The sequence below is a fragment of the Echeneis naucrates genome, chromosome 9 (genome assembly GCF_900963305.1).
Source record: "Echeneis naucrates chromosome 9, fEcheNa1.1, whole genome shotgun sequence".
Lineage (NCBI taxonomy): Eukaryota > Metazoa > Chordata > Actinopteri > Carangiformes > Echeneidae > Echeneis > Echeneis naucrates.
Window position 1 is genome coordinate 19226885 of NC_042519.1, and position 18808 is coordinate 19245692.

General features: G+C 41.7%; 1 protein-coding gene across 6 annotated transcripts in view; it reads left to right on the forward strand.

The window, feature by feature from the left end:
- Positions 1 to 18301, forward strand: part of sh2b3 (SH2B adaptor protein 3) — a 46981-nt gene extending 28680 nt beyond the window's left edge. For all 6 annotated transcript variants that reach the window (XM_029511694.1, XM_029511693.1, XM_029511692.1 and 3 more), the window contains exons 3-8: positions 8462 to 8563; positions 8939 to 9027; positions 13449 to 13540; positions 13869 to 14083; positions 14316 to 14493; positions 14592 to 18301. In XM_029511694.1, coding sequence (XP_029367554.1) covers positions 8462 to 8563; positions 8939 to 9027; positions 13449 to 13540; positions 13869 to 14083; positions 14316 to 14493; positions 14592 to 14965 — 1050 coding nt within the window. In that variant the 3' untranslated portion in view covers positions 14966 to 18301. The remainder of the gene's footprint in view (positions 1 to 8461; positions 8564 to 8938; positions 9028 to 13448; positions 13541 to 13868; positions 14084 to 14315; positions 14494 to 14591) is intronic.
- Positions 18302 to 18808: the final 507 nt, after the last annotated feature.

Consider the following 18808-nt stretch of genomic DNA (forward strand, 5'->3'; position numbering starts at 1 on the left):
GAAGAAAATCTCTGTGATTTTGACATCAAGTCTAAGTGGTGGAAATGTCAAAAACATCCAAAGAGATGCTGGGAGAGGGAGGTGGAAATGTTTTTCTTTGTTTTTGAGCTGATCCGTTACTCCCTGTCAGTATGCTCACTCTAATGATGTGTCATTATAAACTATGAACACCAAACAGTGTTAACTTCCCAATGTACCAACCGTTGGAAGCGCTATTTGTTTATTCGGCTTTGATTTGAAATGTAACAGAGCAACTGGTGTGTGGTTCTCTGAACCAGTTGTTCTGTTTGGCTCCATTCACTGTCTGGAATAAGTGAGGTGATTTTTTTTTTTTTTTTTAAATGGGCTTTATGAATATTCTGAGATATTGCTTTTTCCACCTTCCAGCCCTTGATATTTCCCACCAAAGATTTGGTCAGTGTTTAACAATGCAGGAATGCTGAAAAACTCAGACTTAAGTTCCTTTGCAAGTCAGACTTTCCCGTCACATTTTGGACATAATCGTCAAGGACAGAAGCTGAATGTTTTGGCTTTAACAAGCACACCCAGATTTTACCACTTTCCCCTTCTCTTTTCGCTGCTCAGTCAGGCTTGCTAATTGGTCTTCTCTTGTGTGCAAAACCACAGCTAATTCATTTACAAGGAAATGCTCTCAGTTCTGTGAATCTTGAGTGCGCACTCTTAACTACTTCATATTTGGCTCATATAACAGTGTTTCTGAGAAGCAGACGGCAGCACGATGAACTGACACATTTATTCATTACTGAAGGCTGCGTCTCTGACAGCTTGTGACAGGTTTCCAAGAACACAGTCATCTCTATCAGTGTTGGTAACCCCACAACTTTTGTGTGTGTGTGTGTGTGTGTGTGTGTGTCCCCACATCCTCCATGATGCCACAGATAGAACTGATTGTGAATGTGATCAGTACTCGAGAGCTCCTCCCTGCTCTCTATTAGTGTGCACAGAAGTGTCAGAATGAAGCATGCTTTTAGAATAAAGTAAACTTTAAAGCCTTTCACAGTAAGCGATTTGGCAGTTGTGGCCACTTGCTGTAAATATTCATGCAAGATTATTTGGCTTAAAATGTATACTTGATTTCATAGAAGGTGCCAAATACGTGGATATTCATCACAGTATTATGTGATCACAGCTGCTCTCTGTGCATGTAATCACGAGCCAACAATAATTTGAATAATTTGAAAATGAAGGCCAGAGAGAATCTATAAAACATCCCTCAGCGAAGCATTTAACATCTTTAATGTAATCGTGTTTTGGATCTGCTTTCAAGTCCAATTTTGAAAACAAAAGATTCCCCAAATCAACCTCTGATCTAATGCCGTCTTTGAAGAGACAAACAGCAAATTTGATTCAGTTCTCTTTCTCTGTGGCTGCTCATATTCCTGCTATTGTTTTTGTGCTGCAAAGATTCCCCCCCCCCCCCCCTGCGTTTTCTCTGAGTGATGACTTGAGACAGTTGTTAACAAGTGTGCGATCTCGGCAGCTGCATGTTGCTTTTTCGAATGTTTACAGCTAATTATTACCACTAACTAGGTTTTAGATCCTCTTCATGGCTGAATACGGGAAGGAAAGTTAAGCCACATTAGATTTGTTTCTAGCAACAGGTGGTGGAGTCTGGCACCAGAGCAGAGGAGTGAAAACAATACCAGCTGCCGCACATCACCACAGTGTTAGCTGCAGCTGTAGCTATTGTATAAACACATTAAAGAAGAAACACATTTTTCTTTGTACTTATACCGGGAATGTGTGGACAACAGCCCCGATGCAGGCTCCCCAGATCATAAAAATCATCCTGCAGCATAAGCTGGTTAAAAAAACTGTCCCACACATTGGCGCAGTAATCTGAGCTGTCAACAACAAAGATGTTTCCAACTTCCCCAGCTCGTCCGTGTCACTCAACACCAAGCGCGTTTGTCCCGACTGAAGATGAATTGGCCACAAATGAATTTAAAATTTCAGGGCATTGCAGTTTGTGAGTCTCTGCAACGGCAGAGCGGGGTTTGTGGAACGGACTGTAAACTGTTTATCCTGCGCGAGAGTTTCCACCTCGACTGAGGTCGAAAATTCAAAGTATCAACAAACGCAAAATGCAGCAAAGTAAAATGAAGACAAACACAAAGAATAAATCATGGGTTAAATGAAACGTGGTTTATTTTGCGACTGAAGAAATGAAAAATGACAAGTGATGAAAACAGACCTGACCTGTGAGTGCTGATGATATTTCTGTCATATTCGTGTCGTGCCACCCCCCCCCCCCCCCCACCCCCACCCTTTTGAGGTTTTCACTAGTTCTCTTTTACTGATATAATCTGAGTGAGGAAGGAGGTTCAGTTAGAAGGATGTCTCTGTCATACACTTTCAGGAAAAAAGGTCACAATATACTAAATTGCAATTGAATTGTTATTTAAATCCAAAAATCTTCAAACTGTTTTTTTTTTTTTTTTTTTTTTTTTCTGTCACATAAAGGGGAAGGCCTGTAGCTGTGCACGTAGTCGCGAGTCTGAACCCTTGATGTGTCGACAGCTGTTGCAGAAATATGGAGATCCTACGAGGCTAAAAACAGTTTTAATTAGGAGAGTTGGATCGTTGAAAATGATACATTCAGTGGTCAGTGGAGACCGAAAACACCTCAAGTCATGCAGCCCGGGCCAACGTGTCTGAGGGCTGGGACGATGAAATTTAAAGAACTGAAATGAGCCTGTGTTGTGCAGGATAACGGCGCATAGGTACTTTCCAGAATTTCTTTTTAGACCAGTTTAGTAACCCTCCAGAGTCGTAGGGTCAACACACACGCACACACACATGCACACACGCGTGCGTGCATACACGCACACTCCCCGGTAAACGTTGGCCGTGGCGACCCTGGGGGGGGGGGCAGTGGAATGTTGAGTGTCAAGTCAGTTGCCGTGGCGACGGCCTTGAGAAAGGGACCCTGGGAAGATTTTGGACTCCAAACATCCTGTGTGTCACCCGTGTGTGTGTGTGTGTGTGTGTGTGTGTGGGCGTGTGCATTCAGAATGTAGATGTGTTTGTGACTGTGTGGGTGAGAGGTTGCATGGCTGCATCTGTTACTGTGTCTGTTTGTTTGTGAGCCACTTTCATCAAACTGTTTATTCCTGCGGCCGAGCGTATAAACCTGCAGGGAGCTTTTGATACAGGCGCCGTCGGCTCCTTAAAACTTTCGTCGTCGGCCTGTCCTGTCGTCATTTGTGTGCAGTTCGAGGTGCGTTAGGATGTAATTCATTTGGTTCTTATTTTCAAGATGAATATTAAACTGATAGATGAATCAATTGATCATTTTTATCCATCAGATGTCAAAAATGTGCACGAATCTCCGTCACAGTCCACCCACTCTCAGCAGCTCTGCTGCACAGTGATACACATCCATCTGCAGTAAAGCCACAATATAATCAATAATAGTGATTTACCATCCATCTTAAATATGGAAAGCAAAGAGATAAAGGAACACGTCTTATCTTTTTAGGGATTTTTAGACGATACATGTTACCAAGATATGATATAGTTTGAGGAACTTTTCAGCTGTGGGGACCCCTGCATCATTTCATAAATAGGTGTGTAAGAATGTGAAGCATAGTGAAAGCATCGTGATTCAATCTGAAAAGAAGGAGTGAAAGCTGAAATTGCCGCGTCATAATATTTTCAGCACGGATCAAAATTAGCAACCAGCGTTTTCGTCTGGTTTTGCCAAGCCAGACAAAAACATTTGATTTATAATCTAAAACGAATCAAATGCTCATTCAAGAAGCTGCAGTGACATTTTACCTCTTGTGATTATGATATATTTAGCTATTAAAAATGACTATTTTTGGATTAAATTCATATCTCACCCAAAATCTTGCATAATCTGATTTAAAAAAAAAACAAACAAACAAACAAACAAAAACTAATATATTGTCAGATACTGTGAAATCAGATAAGATTAGATAAGTATTTAAAGGGGGAATCAAAGGAAAGTGCAGTTAAACTAACACTGACCTTTTGACATTGAATTGAACGTCATGTGTCTTGAGAGGAAATAGATAACCTAATCTGGTTCACATTCACTTACTGTGGTAGATAAATCTGTATTAATGTCACATAAACAGACCAACAGGCACGAAACGAAGAGAGTGTCTGCTTCTAGTAATATTTTACTGCTTACACCAGCTTTGTATGCTTAACTGATTCATAAAGAAAATCTTATTATTGCTATAATAATAATTGTTATTATGAAAGTGCATGTTTTTCTCCACAGGGTGATGTGATGTTCTGCCCCTGACATGCAGTTTTTTCACGCACTGATAAAATGTTTCTTTAAGTCGAGGTCTTTAAATGAGCTTCCCCTCCCTTTAAAGACTTTGATGGAACGCTCTGACATGATTTCTCCTGTAAAAGAGAGATTTCTATAGTAAAAGATCAAGCCCCCTGTGTGAAGTTAGCCCACTGAACCAGCTGCACGTTACCACCGCTGCTACACAGGAGCAGGTCCTTTTGTCTCTACATGTTCTTTTGGCATCTTTTTGTGGTTGTTTTCAACTTCTTTTAGTCACCTGAGTGCTTTTGCATCTTTTCAGTCGTGCTGTATCTTATTTTTCATCTCTTTTTGTGTCTTCTGTGGTTGTTCCTGCATGTCTGTGCGATATTGTCTTGTTCCTGCATAGGGGAGCTCTGATCCTGGACTTTTGGGGCCATGCCTGTTCGGCCTGATAGTATTCAGACCCTTTCCCTGTTTGCCGTTTTGTTTTGGAATTTTGATTGTAAATGTCTAAACTGAATCTGTGAGTGTTTTCAGAATCCCAGTGGCCTCAATAATTGTAAATCTGAATCAGTTTGGACTCTCCTTGGTCGGGGAGGTGACCAAAAAAGACAGCTTTTAGGCAAATGACAGTCTGAACACCATCCCTAAGGTGCAGCATGGTGGGGGCAGAGGTCAGATCAGACCGGTCAGCCAAATACAGAAAGAGTCAGAAATCTGAACCACAGCCCTCCAACCCGTCTGCTGAGAAAGTGATAAACTGCCCCGATCCAGGTGTGTGAAAGTGAAAGTGGGGCTGAATAGGTTTTTTTAAACAAGACGTTTGGATGTAGCTAAAACTGCAAACCCCCCCACACCCCCACCCTGCCCCCTGCCACCAACACTGCTGATGAATGCCCAGTTTTACCACATTGCTTGATCCTTCTGTTCAGGAGAATACTCTTGAAGGGTGATATTTGCAGATTGCAAAATGAAAGAAGAAAAAGGTCAAAAGCCTGTGTGTGTGTGTGTGTGTGTGTGTGTGTGTGTGTGTGTGTGTGTGTGTGTGTGTGTGTGTGTGTGTGTGTGTGTGTGTGTGTGTGTGTGTGTGTGTGTGTGTGTGTGTGTGTGTGTGTGTGTGTGTGTGTTCGTTCTCTCCAGGGACTATTACAGACTATAGTTTGCAGTAAAAGGAAATGTGCTGTAAGCTTGAACTTGCTCCCCTGATGCAGTTGATTCACAGAAATCAGGCCTGTTATGTTGTTGCTCAACCAGTGAGACATCTGCTCTGTTTCTTTTTTTCTTTTCTTCCCTTCAAAGACACATATGGTTCCTCAAAGATGCTCTTAGTCACAAACTCATTCACATTTTCACTATAAATTCCTCTCAATGAGTCATTCGCATCTCAAAGACTCACCAACATGTGCATGCCCACACACACACACACACACACATGAACACAAAGTATCCCATCTCATTAGGTGTTGCAGATCCTGTGTTGTTGATGATGAAGCTTTAAGTCCTTTATCTTTATCTTTATGTTGTAGTCCTTCTGGCTTAAAATGGATACACAGGAATCTGGTTTACACTCCGTAATAGACAGTGTCAGACAAAAAACTGAAAATCCATTTCCTTTACGGCAACTTTCTCAAATGTTTCATCTCACCCATCGATGATCAAATTAAAAGCTGCGAGATTTCAATTTTCTCTTTTGTGAGCGGATAAGATATTGGACCACTGATCCACCCCAGTGTTGGGCAATGACTTTTTCAGGGTGGAGGTTAGTCCAGCTTCTTTTGCACACAGTAAGGAGCAAACAATGAAAACTTGTCAGACATGGAAATGTACCACATGGAGAAAATGTCAAAAGAAAAACTCAACACAATTAAGATAACAGTAAACTAAATTAAAAGTCTCTCACCAAGAGTGTCACAATGTAGAAAAAGGGGTTTGTTTGTGGTCGACAAAATCTGCAGCTTTGGACAGTGCAAAAAAAAAACAAACAAACAAAAAAAAAAACTCCTTACGTGCAGGATATCTGAACAACCATACCACGATGTGTCAGTGGCTACCCACCCCCAGGTCTAAGGTTCATTTGGTCTGTAATTGTTGCAGCTTTCAAGCTTTTGATGTTCTCTCAATGAGACCAACATCAAGATCTTCTGATAAGGACCAGGAGACGTAAAGCTCCACAACAGCTTCTCAGTCGATCTCGATGTTTTTTTTTTTTTTGTTTTTTTTTACTGTACTGCTTTGCTTTACAAACACTTTGCAGGCTCTAAAATCAAAAAGTCAAGAACAGTTGTTTCTCCTGTGATGTATGTGTTTTCTCAGAATATATTGATGTTATCATTTTCATTTTATGGCTGCTCAGCCCAGTTATTAGAAAGCCTGAAGGTTTTAGCTTAACTTGATGAAGCAGAAAGAGATTTCTGTGAACATCCTGAAGTAAGATTCAGCTGTGACAGCAATTTGGCATATGCTCACTTTAAGTCAGTTTGTCAGATCTGACTCAGATTCTCACTAAATGAGTCATATCCCCCTTCATCTGTACATCCCGCCACCTCTTTATTGATATATTAGATACTGTGGGTAAATAGTGTTCATTCACAACACTGGTGTCCATCTATTCTTTTGAAGTGCGTGTGTGTTCCTGTCTTGTTTTTATGTGTGTCTCGGATTAACGTGGACATTCCTCAGGCTCACTCACTGTCACATAAACTCATCCGGTGCACGAAGCCCTGGAATCCGTCCTCCCGGCTTTTTCTTCTGCCCCTCTCCTGCCTAACCCAAAACAGATACTTTTCACTGCCTCATCACTTTCCATTCACTATGTGCTGCTGTCTTTTTTCTGCTCTTTTGCATTTTGTTTGAAGCCAATCCAACAGAAGCTGGTTGGCTTCTACTACGAGCTTTGTTTTAGAGAGAGATTCACCATTCAGTTGCTTGTTGATCAAAAATATGACTCTTAGGAGACCAGTCCTGGACCGGGTGATGATATTTATCATTTTTCCATCTTATTATATTGTAAAAAGAAGATAAGTCATTATGGTTTTGTTTTGTTTTTTTTATGAATCTGTAGCAGTGTTAAGATTTTGTATTCTTAAACTTAGTGGAGCATTTATCAGCCAGAAGTAGATATCTATTTCTGGAGTTGGTGCCGATCGGAGTGGAGACCCAAAAATGGGCTAAAAAAAATTATTGAAGTGGCCCGAGTGCCGGGAGGTAATGGTGATCTGAGACTGCAGGATGTTTAAATAAATGTTTGCAATGGAGTTCAACATAGCAACAAAAAAAAAAAATAATAAAATGTGAAGCTGGTGATGCCAATGTTGTCTTTGCTGACACCAAGTGGCTGAAAATGAATCAGTAGTGTCAGTCTAGGATTGTATATAATAGTGAGGGGGTGTAGGGATTAACAGTGTCTCACAACAAGAAGAAGGCTCTGGGTTTGAATTAACCAACCGTCTACCTGCGTGCTTCCTCTCGCACATCAGGTTAAGTGGTGACTCTAAATGGTCCGAAGGTGCAAGCGAGAGTTTGAATGGTTGTTTGTCCTCATATTGCCGGTGCCCCCTGCGCTCGCTCAGTGTCGGATAATGGACATAAGTTGATTGATTGTGAGGTCCAGCTCCATAAAATTAGGTAACAACTCTTTTGATAGTTGTCTAAGTAATTTTTCAGGCAGAAATCCGAGTTTGTGAATTTGTTTGAAGCTGTTGTCTTTATTGTGTTTTGGAGTGTTGACAGTCTCTTTCCGTCGACCTGTTCGGTGACGGCTCAATGATAGAAATAACTGATGACTTGCCATCTAGTTTTTAAACTCTCAATCACAGTTGCTGACTCTCTTGTCTCCCTGTGTTTCTATCAGCTGATGCACAGGCTTCATTTCACTGGTGACTTCTGACCCAGCATGCCATCGGCCTGCGCACATGGCTGGGCAAACCACCCATCTGTGTGTGTGTGTGTGTTTTATTTATTCCAGCAGCTCTGATGTGGTTTGTTTTTTGGTGCTCTGCGTAGATATGTTACTGACATTAGATTAGTTTGAGTGCTCAGACAGAATCGGTTTCTGTTCTGGACTGCAGGTCTACCATCTTATTGTAAAGGATTTCCTGTAATATCTTGTACTCAATGTTTCTGCCCCTTTTTGTGTAACATTTAATGTTTGAATTATGTAACGGTCACATTTGCATTGTGTCTTCTTAGGCCTCCAGCCCCAAGCTGACAACTCAGTGCTGTGATATCCAAGAAGTCCGTCGATGCAATCGACTGGAGATGCCCGACAACTTAAACACATTTGTTTTAAAGGTGCGTTCAAATTCTCACGCTTTTCCAGAGAATATCTCAACTAATTCTGTTCAAAAATACTGCTTCATGTAATCTAACGCAACTCAGCAGTTAGCTTTAATTTAGGCCCGGTCAGGAAAAAGTGAAGGATACTCCACGATCAGCAAACAGCATAAAACCAGTAACATCACAGCTTTTAATGTGATGCCGATCAGGCTAATTCAGTTCAGTTCAGAATGGTGCATCATTTTAAATCAACATTTTTAATCAGAGCGTGCAGGAAAAGGTGACCTCTCTTTTTTTTGTTGTTGTTGTTGTTGTTGTGATTATTTTCTTTGTGGGTTCAGTGTCTGTATTATCTGGATGATGTGTTTGAAAGCACCCTTGTCTCTGCAGGTTAATCGAGGTAGTCTGATATTTGAGACCGACAACGACCAGCAGGTCAGCTCCTGGACCACAGAGCTAAAAGAATGTATCAGCAACAGGTGAGGAACACAAAGATTGATTTATTCATCGTAGTTGGCCACATCAAGCCTTTCATTTGTGATAGAGCTGCTTAGAGAAACAGGAAATAAGACGGAGACAGCTTACTGAGAGCACTGGCACAAACCAAACTTTCTGTATATTATATAAATGAAACAGACTCGGATCAGTCACTTCACTCCAGGAGTGGAAAGTAAATACATTTATTTCCATTCCTTTCCATTTATAATTGTATCCTCCAGCCGGGGGCCTCTAGCTGTGTTGCAGATGTCTATGAGGTGTTAGTTTTTCCACTTGAGAAACATTTATCCTCTGAACTTGTGACTTGTTTCATTCCAATAACTGGTGGATGCACAAAGAGGTAAAATAAAGAGCTGGCTGAAGGCTCATTACTTCTTCGTCACACAGACACACACACGTAACGGCAGCCTGTGTCGTCCTCGTCCGTTTCTCCTTACACAGCTTTTTTCCACGAGATTCTCAGTGGAAATATTTAACACTTGGACTTAAAATGTCCTTTGGCTGTTTTTAGTGTTTGTGGGTTTGCTGGATGTTTACTTGTGCTAAGGTATGTGTTTGCAAATGCAAGTGAGAATATTTTGTAGCTTATGTGTATATACGACAAACATTTGTGTGTCTGCGTGTGTGTGTGCTCATGTATTTGTTTGCTCAAGAGCTCTACAGACTGAAGCAGGTTTGACTTTGTTATATTTGGAATATTCCTGGAAATAATATTTCATCAAACTCATCACACAACTTTCTATTTGCACTCAACCTTTCAGAGGTACTGACCCTGTTTGTGTGCACTGTGGCCTGTTAGGACTCGTTAAGTCTAGCAACAAATGCAGCGTTAAAACTGGGATGAACTTTTTATGTTTGTTCAACTTTTAAATTTTAACTTGAAACGAAAAGTCAGTCCTCAGACCTCGATTGGGAATACGTGCTGATAGCACCACAGATATTGGAAAAACCCACCAATCAGAAGACACCAGCAATTTAATAATGTGTGTGTGTGTGTGTGTGTGTGTGTGTGTTTTATATATATATATTCAAAGTCACTGAGATACTGAAATACAAAAGCAAACATGATGCTGAGCTCACACAATGGACCACTATTATAGAAAATAGGACCATATTATACAATAGAGCCCTCTAGGGACATCAGATAAGAACATTTTTTCCAAATCATTTCTACATCACAGTGAATTCTGTAAGAAAACAAATGGTGCCTGCTCACATTGTACTCTGATCTCAATGTCGCCGCTTTGATTCTGGCTCGACAACTTTGTCACGTCTCCCTTCAGTTTGTGTCACTTCTCTGCTGGATGAAGCTGGCAAAACAGCTGCTCACTTCCCTTCATTTTGTTTTGGTAGATCAGACTGAGAAACAGTAATATTGTGATTAGGAAAATTTGTAACACAATTTGTAAAATATCAGGCCATGTCGGGCCACTGAGATGGTCGACAGCTGTTTTTACAGGTTTTTACAGGAAGTCATGAGAGAAACTAGAATTTTGAAGCAGTACTGTAAATAAGACTCATAGGAACACTCAAAATACGAATAGTGATACATTTCTGTCTCTTTATGTGTGCGTTTCTGTGTGTTTTCGTGAGTTTGTGTTGCTCTGAGAAAGGAAGTGTGTGGGAGGTCTGAGACTCAGGAGAATCTCAGGACCTTTCTCATTTCTGCAGATGTCTGGAATGTGTGTGTGCACGCGTGCACACACACACACACACTGATCCAGTAAACTGAGGTCAGAGTTCATTCCTGACTGTGGTGTTTATTCAGATACCTCACAAACCGCTGTGTTTAATGCCACATCATCATTGCATGTCGAGGCATTCATTAAAGCACATGTGCTACTATTTTTAGTAAGACTGTGTGTGTGTGTGTGTGTGTGTGTGTGTGTGTGTAAGACTGTGTGAGCTGTTTTTCGTTGCTTTCTGACTTTGATCTTGTTGCTTGTTATCAGTCGACATACAGTAGACACCAGTACCAATCCCATAATGACAAAAACATGCTTTTCATGAATAACTAATACAGTAATCCAATATCTATTTAATCTAGTCTGTATATGTAATTATCTGTTTAATTTAAAGGAATATACATGAAGCATAGCATGCCTCTAAATGTAGCTGATAACTGCTCATACATACATAGTCCCAGTCCCTCAGGATGCTTCAAATCAAGTGTTTGTCAGATTGTTTGAAGCCTGCTCACGATGATTGAAGCCCTGTTTGGAGAAGCTCAGCTCCCCCGTTCATTTAAATGTCAGCAAAGCAGCGGCAGTGCTAACACAGGCAGCTCCAGCTGAACGATACCGTGCTGTCCGGCAGAATATAGTTTGCTCCACATCACCCAGTACAGCACTGCACTGGTCAGTAAGACATGCGAGCATTGCTTACTGTGCAATAGTCCCAAACAGAGTAAAAGTAGCTGCCGCCACGCTTTCAGGATGCACGAATCTGTTACTACAACTGGACGTGATTTCATGTCACGTCTCCTTACAGCTCCAGTCGCTGCAGCCCCCCTGCATGGTTTTAAGCCCGGCCTGTTTTTGGTCTGAATCACCACTGACAGCATCTGAAACCACTCACACACTTTTCTGGAAATGACAGTCCAAAAAAAAAAAAAAAAAATCATGACCACGGTGTGCTGCAGTTTTCCATTCATGTAGCTTTCTTTTTATCATTCAAATAACTGCCTGTTAGAACTGCAGTAACAGGAGGAAGACAACAGACGGTGGGAAAAGCACGACGGCTTCGGTGTCAGCGTCCTGTCTCTCTGTTATTCTTCATGCTGGCTCACGGCTCACTGGAGCGCTTCAGTAGAGTCGAGCCTTCGCTGATATTATTAGAAACACCTGCTTTTCCACAGACTACAAAAGCTTTCAAAAGGGAGGCCGGGGACGGCATATGTAGCCCGAAGGATACTGTGATGTCGGGAGGTTCGCCAATTGGAGCGAGTGTAAACAGTTTTCCTTTCACATGTGGTTAGAAGTGGCTCCGGTTTTCCGTAGGTGTAGTTTGTATGGAGCACACTGAGCCTTTACATCTAACCACTGCTGGCTGGCTGACGATGTCCTGAGTTGGACGGAGACAAACACGAAATGATTCTCACAGAGATAGAAGAACAGAAACAGACATGCACACACGAGGAGAAAAGAGTCTTATCTTCCTGTTATTCGGATCTCTGCAAACGCGAGTCAGCATTTTAGGAGGGTTTGCTCTGGTTTCCCTGTTGAACCTTCCCGTTCTCATTTGTGTATGCACAGACACACTCGATATGTGATTGTGTGCACAAATGCACGTGTGGTTTTGTGTGTGTGTGTCTCTCTAAGCTGTGAAGCAGAAAAACAAGTCTTGGCTCAACTCTGAACTGGGGAACTGGACGTACTTCCTGTCTGTGCTCAGTGTCTCTGTGTTACTTCAGCCTGCTGTTTCCTCTCTGTTCACAAGACTGTCCTGACAGCGCACACACACAGACACACACAAACCCTCTAACCCAAAATTAACCTAATTCTGACTTAACCCGAGCCTGAAATGTCCCCATGATGGCAAAATGCTGTCGCCGTGGCTTCAAACCAAATTTTGCCAACACAACCATAGAAACATGTGTGCACACACACCGTTGTGGTAATTATAACTGTAAACTGAGTCTTCACTGACACGCAGACGATTTACTTCAATGATGAATGTAAATTTAATTAATTTAATAATTTAAATTGTTTTATGCAAAGTACGCAAAGACTTTATAAAAATATTTCGTTGTTCCAGCAAAATGCCACAATTCCAAGTTGTGAATTTCTCCTTTTTCTTTTTTCAATTGAGGTTGAGTGATGATGTAATAAGATGGTACATATTATATACTCTATTTATTGTATAGCTGTGTGTGTCTCTTAAATATTTTTTTTTTTGTTTGATTACTTTCAGTTTTAGTACTGGAGCTGTTTTCCTTATTTTAGTAATTTATATTCTCTTAAAACATTATATATCTGAATGCTGAATCTAACATTATATTGCATTTTCACAATGTGGTTAAACATTTAAAAGCTTCCTTCGTCACTTCCTCTTGTTCTCTGTCCTGCTCATGAGAAGAACGCAGCATGTAGCATCAATGAGTCAGAAACATGTTTGATTTTAAGACAATGGTGTAGTTTATAGTTAACGAACTCTGAAAACTGCAACATCTGCTCTGCAGCTCTGCAACTCATCAGTATTTCAGTCCCAAAGCAGAAAGAGGATACGGATCTTTCTCATACAGACAGATGGTGGAACTCAAATGGGGGGAAAAAAAATGACAAAAAGTAACAGAGATAAAATTGACATATTTCTTTCCTCTGGATGTCCACAATGAGAATAACATGCATGTGTTGATGACAGACAGACTTTGTGTAATCTGAGCCCGTTGTCGTCCCCCCAGGTCAGGCAGTGTGGATCTGGAGCCCCTCCCCTCCCCAGCTGACAGCTCTGCTCCGGCCAATCGCAGAGGAAGCTCAGCATCGGCAGGTCAAAGTGAGTGGCGAGATGTGAGATGAGGGGAAACAGTCAGGAGTCCAGTTCAAAACGCTGCTGTGTTGTATCGTGTTATATCTTTAAACCTGTTGACGTTAAGCTGGTGGCACATGGAAAACACCGGGACAGTCAGACAGTCACAAGAATTGTTTCTGAAAAGTAAAAGTGTGCAGAGTAACTTTCAGCTCTACTGTACCAAAAGGATGAAAGTGAACAGCTGCTTATTTACATTAAACTCAGTCAGTTCATCATTCGTATTCATATTTTTGCGTCCAGCTTCATGATTTAGTAGCTTTAAGCCGTTTGGCTCTCCTGTGAATCCCTCCAGGCCCGGTCACGTTCGCCCTGCCAGAGCAGGTTATCCAGAAGACAGATCACTTCCTTTTCTCCTACCCATGGTTCCACGGGCCCATCTCCCGCGTCAAGGCAGCCCATCTGGTTCAGAGCTCTGGACCTGAGGGACACGGAGTGTTTCTGGTCCGACAGAGCGAGACGCGCAGGGGAGACTATGTCCTCACGTTTAACTACCAGGGAAAAGCGAAGGTACGTTTCACTGTGAAACAAGCAAACCCACATTGTTCTTCTTTTCATCCACATCCATCTAATTTCCTGACCGCAGCGGTAAACACTGGACTGGGGAAGCATTTTGAGCAAGCCACTGATGGAACGAACATAAACTGTGGACGCTGACCACAGAAATGAAGGATTCGGCTCTCACCGAGTCTCACAGTGTGAGAAGAGTTTCCTCACGCTGTTTGTCTGTCTGTCTCTGCAGCACCTGCGCCTCTCGCTAACAGAGTGGGGTCAGTGCAGAGTGCAGCACCTGCGCTTCCCCTCTGTTATGGACATGCTCAGCCACTTCCGCCTCTTTCCCATCCCGCTGGAGTGTGGAGCCGCCGGTGCCGTCACGCTGTCCAGCTTCGTCGTGGCGGGCTCCAGCCCTCCGTCACAGGGTGAGACTTCCCCCTCCAGCTCTCATTTATCAAACATTACGTTGTCAAACGTCGCATTGATGTCATCAGAGCTGTGCTCCCCTGTCTTTGTTTCTCAGGTCAGCTCTCAGGTGCTCTCCTGGTGCCTTTCTCCCTCCATCGGTGGAGCTCTGAGCCCAGCTTGGCTCACTGCGGCCTGGCTTGTAGCCCCAGTCAGCCCCCCTCTTCCTGCTCCACCACCAGCAACACCGCCGCTCCCAACTCCGCCTTCCAGCCAGGGAACCTCCCCCCCGGCCGCACCCATCCCGTTGCCGAGCCTCCTTCGTTGGCCCCCGCTCCTCTGCGTCGGAGCGAATCGGTGGGGAGGAGGCCTCTGTTAGCTCGCCACCCCAACCCCCACACTCCCATCATCCCTCAGCGGGACTCGGACTATGAGCTGGAGCCCGAGCGGGGTCGGAAGCGGGCGATAGACAACCAGTACATGCTACTCTGACCGACCATCACCTCTGAAAGACAGGCGGCTCCTGGGAGGCCCGCTTGCCTCCCCTACACACAAACACACACACGTGCCCGCACACAATTGTGTGTCCTGACAAATTTGTCACGCCGCCCCTCCCCTCCTCCTCCTCCTCCCCCCCCAGCCTCAGGTGGGAGGGAATCGCGACTACAGCAGACTCATGAACTTAAGTGAATAAGTCTTTGTCTGATGAATGCACAACACTGTGTATGTCAGAACATACACACACTGACAACATCTGAACTGAGCGTGTGTTTAGCAGTGTCACAACCTCCGACCCTGCGTGTCCACAGTGAATGTATTTCTGGGAGATTTATGACAGTGTTGACAATGATGATTATTGTTGTTTTCTTGATGTGTAGGGTCTGTGTGAGAGAGGGAACGCCACACCTGTGGCTGCTCTGGAGCCCTAAAAAATATTTAAAAATATTTCTATTCTAGTGAAATCAACAAGGTGCAGTTGATTTGACTTCTTTGGCACTTAATCTAAACTAATGGGAACGCACTTCCCGCAGATGTGGTGAAATCTCGGTGCCTCTTTTAAATATTTAAGACATTTATTCTTCACACAAAGTTCCCAGCGTGGAAAAAAAATTCCCACATTTTTTATAAACAAACAAAAAGCGCTCTATTTCAGAGTGTGAATACATTCCATGAAATATTCCTCCTCTTGTGCATTATTATATATTTAAGTGCACGTCGCTTTCAGTGCGCTTCGGAAACAATGTGTATTTTTCTATACACAGATTTTTTTTTTTTTTTTTTTTGTAGAAAAATAAAGAAAATTAAGTAAAAAGGGGAAACATGGTTAAAGTCAGTCAGGGCAGCATTTTCTAGAAACCTATCCAGCACTGCTTCCACTCCGTCAAAACTTAGAGTTAGAGAACCACAGAAATGATTCAAGATCAGCTTTCGTCAAACAGTGGGATCCGGCCACTGTTTGTAGCGTGTGTGTGTGTCTGGATGCGTGGTTATCAGCATCTCTGTGCTGATCTGGGTGTGGTATCGAGCCTCTTGTGTGAATTTGTGTCACAATAGTCACTTCAGGGTTTTTTCCTAATTCAGCATCAAGTGTCTTCGAGGTACGTTTTAAGCACCAAAGGCATAATGTGCACTAAATTCACATCTGACAGAAATCAATTTCTGACACACAATCAAAGAAAATTGAATGAGGTAATGAAAATAACATTCATAGGTATTTGCCATCCATTTAGAAACCAAGCCATCTTTCCTCATACAGATTTCTTTTCCCACAAAATCTGTTTTTTTGCTACAAAATTATTGAAAATGAAGAACTGAAGATACACACATGGGAACTGAAACTGCCAGCTCAGCACTCAGAACAGACAACATGGGCCTGCGTGCATTCATGAACCATGTCTGTCCTGGAAGAATGGCGACTTGAAAGATTCAGTTACCCAAAACAAAAATACCGGAAGGTTATTAGCATTAAACCTTCTGAATAATCTTCCTCCTTCGGAGTACAAGCCTGGGCCAACAACTTATCTCTCACACCTTCTATTTAAATACGTACTAAAAATGAATTTCATCCTGGCTTTAAAAATAAATATTGGTTATACTGCAGTAACCAAAGTCTGCTCCCACTCAGTTTGTGGTTTTAAAGAGTATTTAGTGTCACTAAAAGAAAAACAGGCGTCCGAGAGACAAAGACATAAACTTAAAAGACTTCACTCCAAAGAACATGAGAGGGGGGAAACACTTGATCCAAAGCAAAAACAAAGAGGATCAGTAAAAGTGTTTTTGGACTCCCCACAGAAGTGATGGTCAAAGCACCGGAAACCTCCATCTGGGCTAGAAGTGTTTGTGGTTTGATAATCTCTAATTAAACCCTTCAGGGGCTTTTAAAAGTGGACGGTGATGTGATGCAACTGCTGAAAGCCAGAGTCCACCTTTTACGCTCATAGCATTAATACTACTTCCTTTTTTTTTTCCCTTACTACTATGTTCTTTATATTTTCTGTACAACTTCACCACAGCAGTCAACAAAGAAAGCAACTCACATCTGGTGTCCACTCTGTTTGCGGCATCAGGTCTCTCTCCTCTTCAACAACTTCAAAAACCTTTGATTGTTGTAAAAAAAAGGCTCAGAATATCCCATAAACAGTCATCACATTTTCACATGAAAGGAGTAACACTCTGACCAAAGATAAAATGTCAGGTTTCCTGTAATTTTGTTTCAGTAATTGAAGCTTCAGTTTTTGTTAGCGGTGGGACGTCTGTGGGAAAAGTGTGCTGGGACTTGTCTGTTGTCTTCTAACTTGCTTTAACACTAACTTTAGCAGTTGATTTTAGATTAGATACTTTCAGTAAACCTGTGCTTAACATGTTGCTCATACATGATTCTGTCTTTCTGCCCATTTTGTCTGTGTAGTTACCTGTTTGTTTTTTAAGAGAAATACATACTTCCAACTTAATCTCCTCAGAGTTGTTACGCAATAAGTCTGCTTTGTCTACCAAAGGAAAATTTTTTTCAATGGTTGTGTAGTTCTTTTTAATGCAAAGACTGACATCTTTAATGTGTTTATAAGGGGAACAAAAACAAGGACGTTTTTGGCAAAAGTACGGTTGGTCTTCCTGCCTATGTCCCCAAGTCTAAACAAATCCATCATCACCTCAGCTACACAAAAGCAACGGTAAAAATCACTATTTTGGCTGTCAGTCCCCTCTCTCTGCTGATTATGATTTTTTTTTTTTTTTTTTTTTTTTAGGGAGAATGACTGTGCCTTTGCCAGAAAGCTGCTGTTGCTTTTCCCCTTTCCAAAAGCTCAGGGTGTGATGTGGTGCACAATTTGTTTAGTGCAATATCTGAGAGCTGCCCAGTGCTTCACACCATTTTTTTTTTAAAAAGCTTCAGATTTAGTTTCATGGTTCGATAGTTTGTCCCCAGAATCAGGTTGATGCAGAGAAGATCCCTGGTTACTCAGGTGTCTCTACTCCTCAGCATTCACTTTTTAGTGCCCCGCCCCCTGTGTACATTAAAATGTCCTGTTGAGGAATGTAATTTGTTTTCAATACTGTTCATTCTGTTGGCCTTTTTTTTTTTTTTTTTTTTTTTTACATAGCACTGTAAACATTCCAGTTTAACTCAACATGAAATGGAAGAGGAATGGAAGTAGAAGAATGAAAAATAAGGAAAACAAAAACTGCTTTTTACCATCTGTCAATGTGTTTGCATTCCTTTCAGTTACGAGCATCTAAATTATATTAAATATATATCAACTGTATATTTGACTTTTTGTAAAATAAACATAACCAAAAGAGAGTTCATGGTAAGTTAATTTGTGTGCGTCGCCTTGTTCTTGTAAATGATGTACGAAATATTGAGCGTGTGATGAAGCCATCTTGGATTATCACAGTAAAGCTGATGGGCACAAATGCAACATGCTGTTTTTGGATCGGCTCTTTTCCTTCAAAGGCAGAAATCAGTTGTAACAGACAGACCTGTAAACTCCACTGAGGCAGCACTGATAAAGAATTAAGCCATAACTGAAGTCTGTCTTAAAGGTTGAACTTGGCTGTAAAATCCTCCATCGTAACATTTTTCTGTCCATAAAAAAAACAACTCCTCTGTAAATCATTTTTAAAGGGTTCAAAGCAGGACAGAAATGGAGGATACATTTAATTGTTCATCATTTACTGATTAGTTTCCCTGTTAACGGTCTGGTTGGGTAACATTGTTGCTCTATCGATAGGAACACAAGAAAACCTACAATACCAAGCGACCACAGTAAACCGTTCAGTTTTTAAAACTTTTTTATTGTTTTTAAATTTTTTTGCTCATTTTTTAAATTATTTATA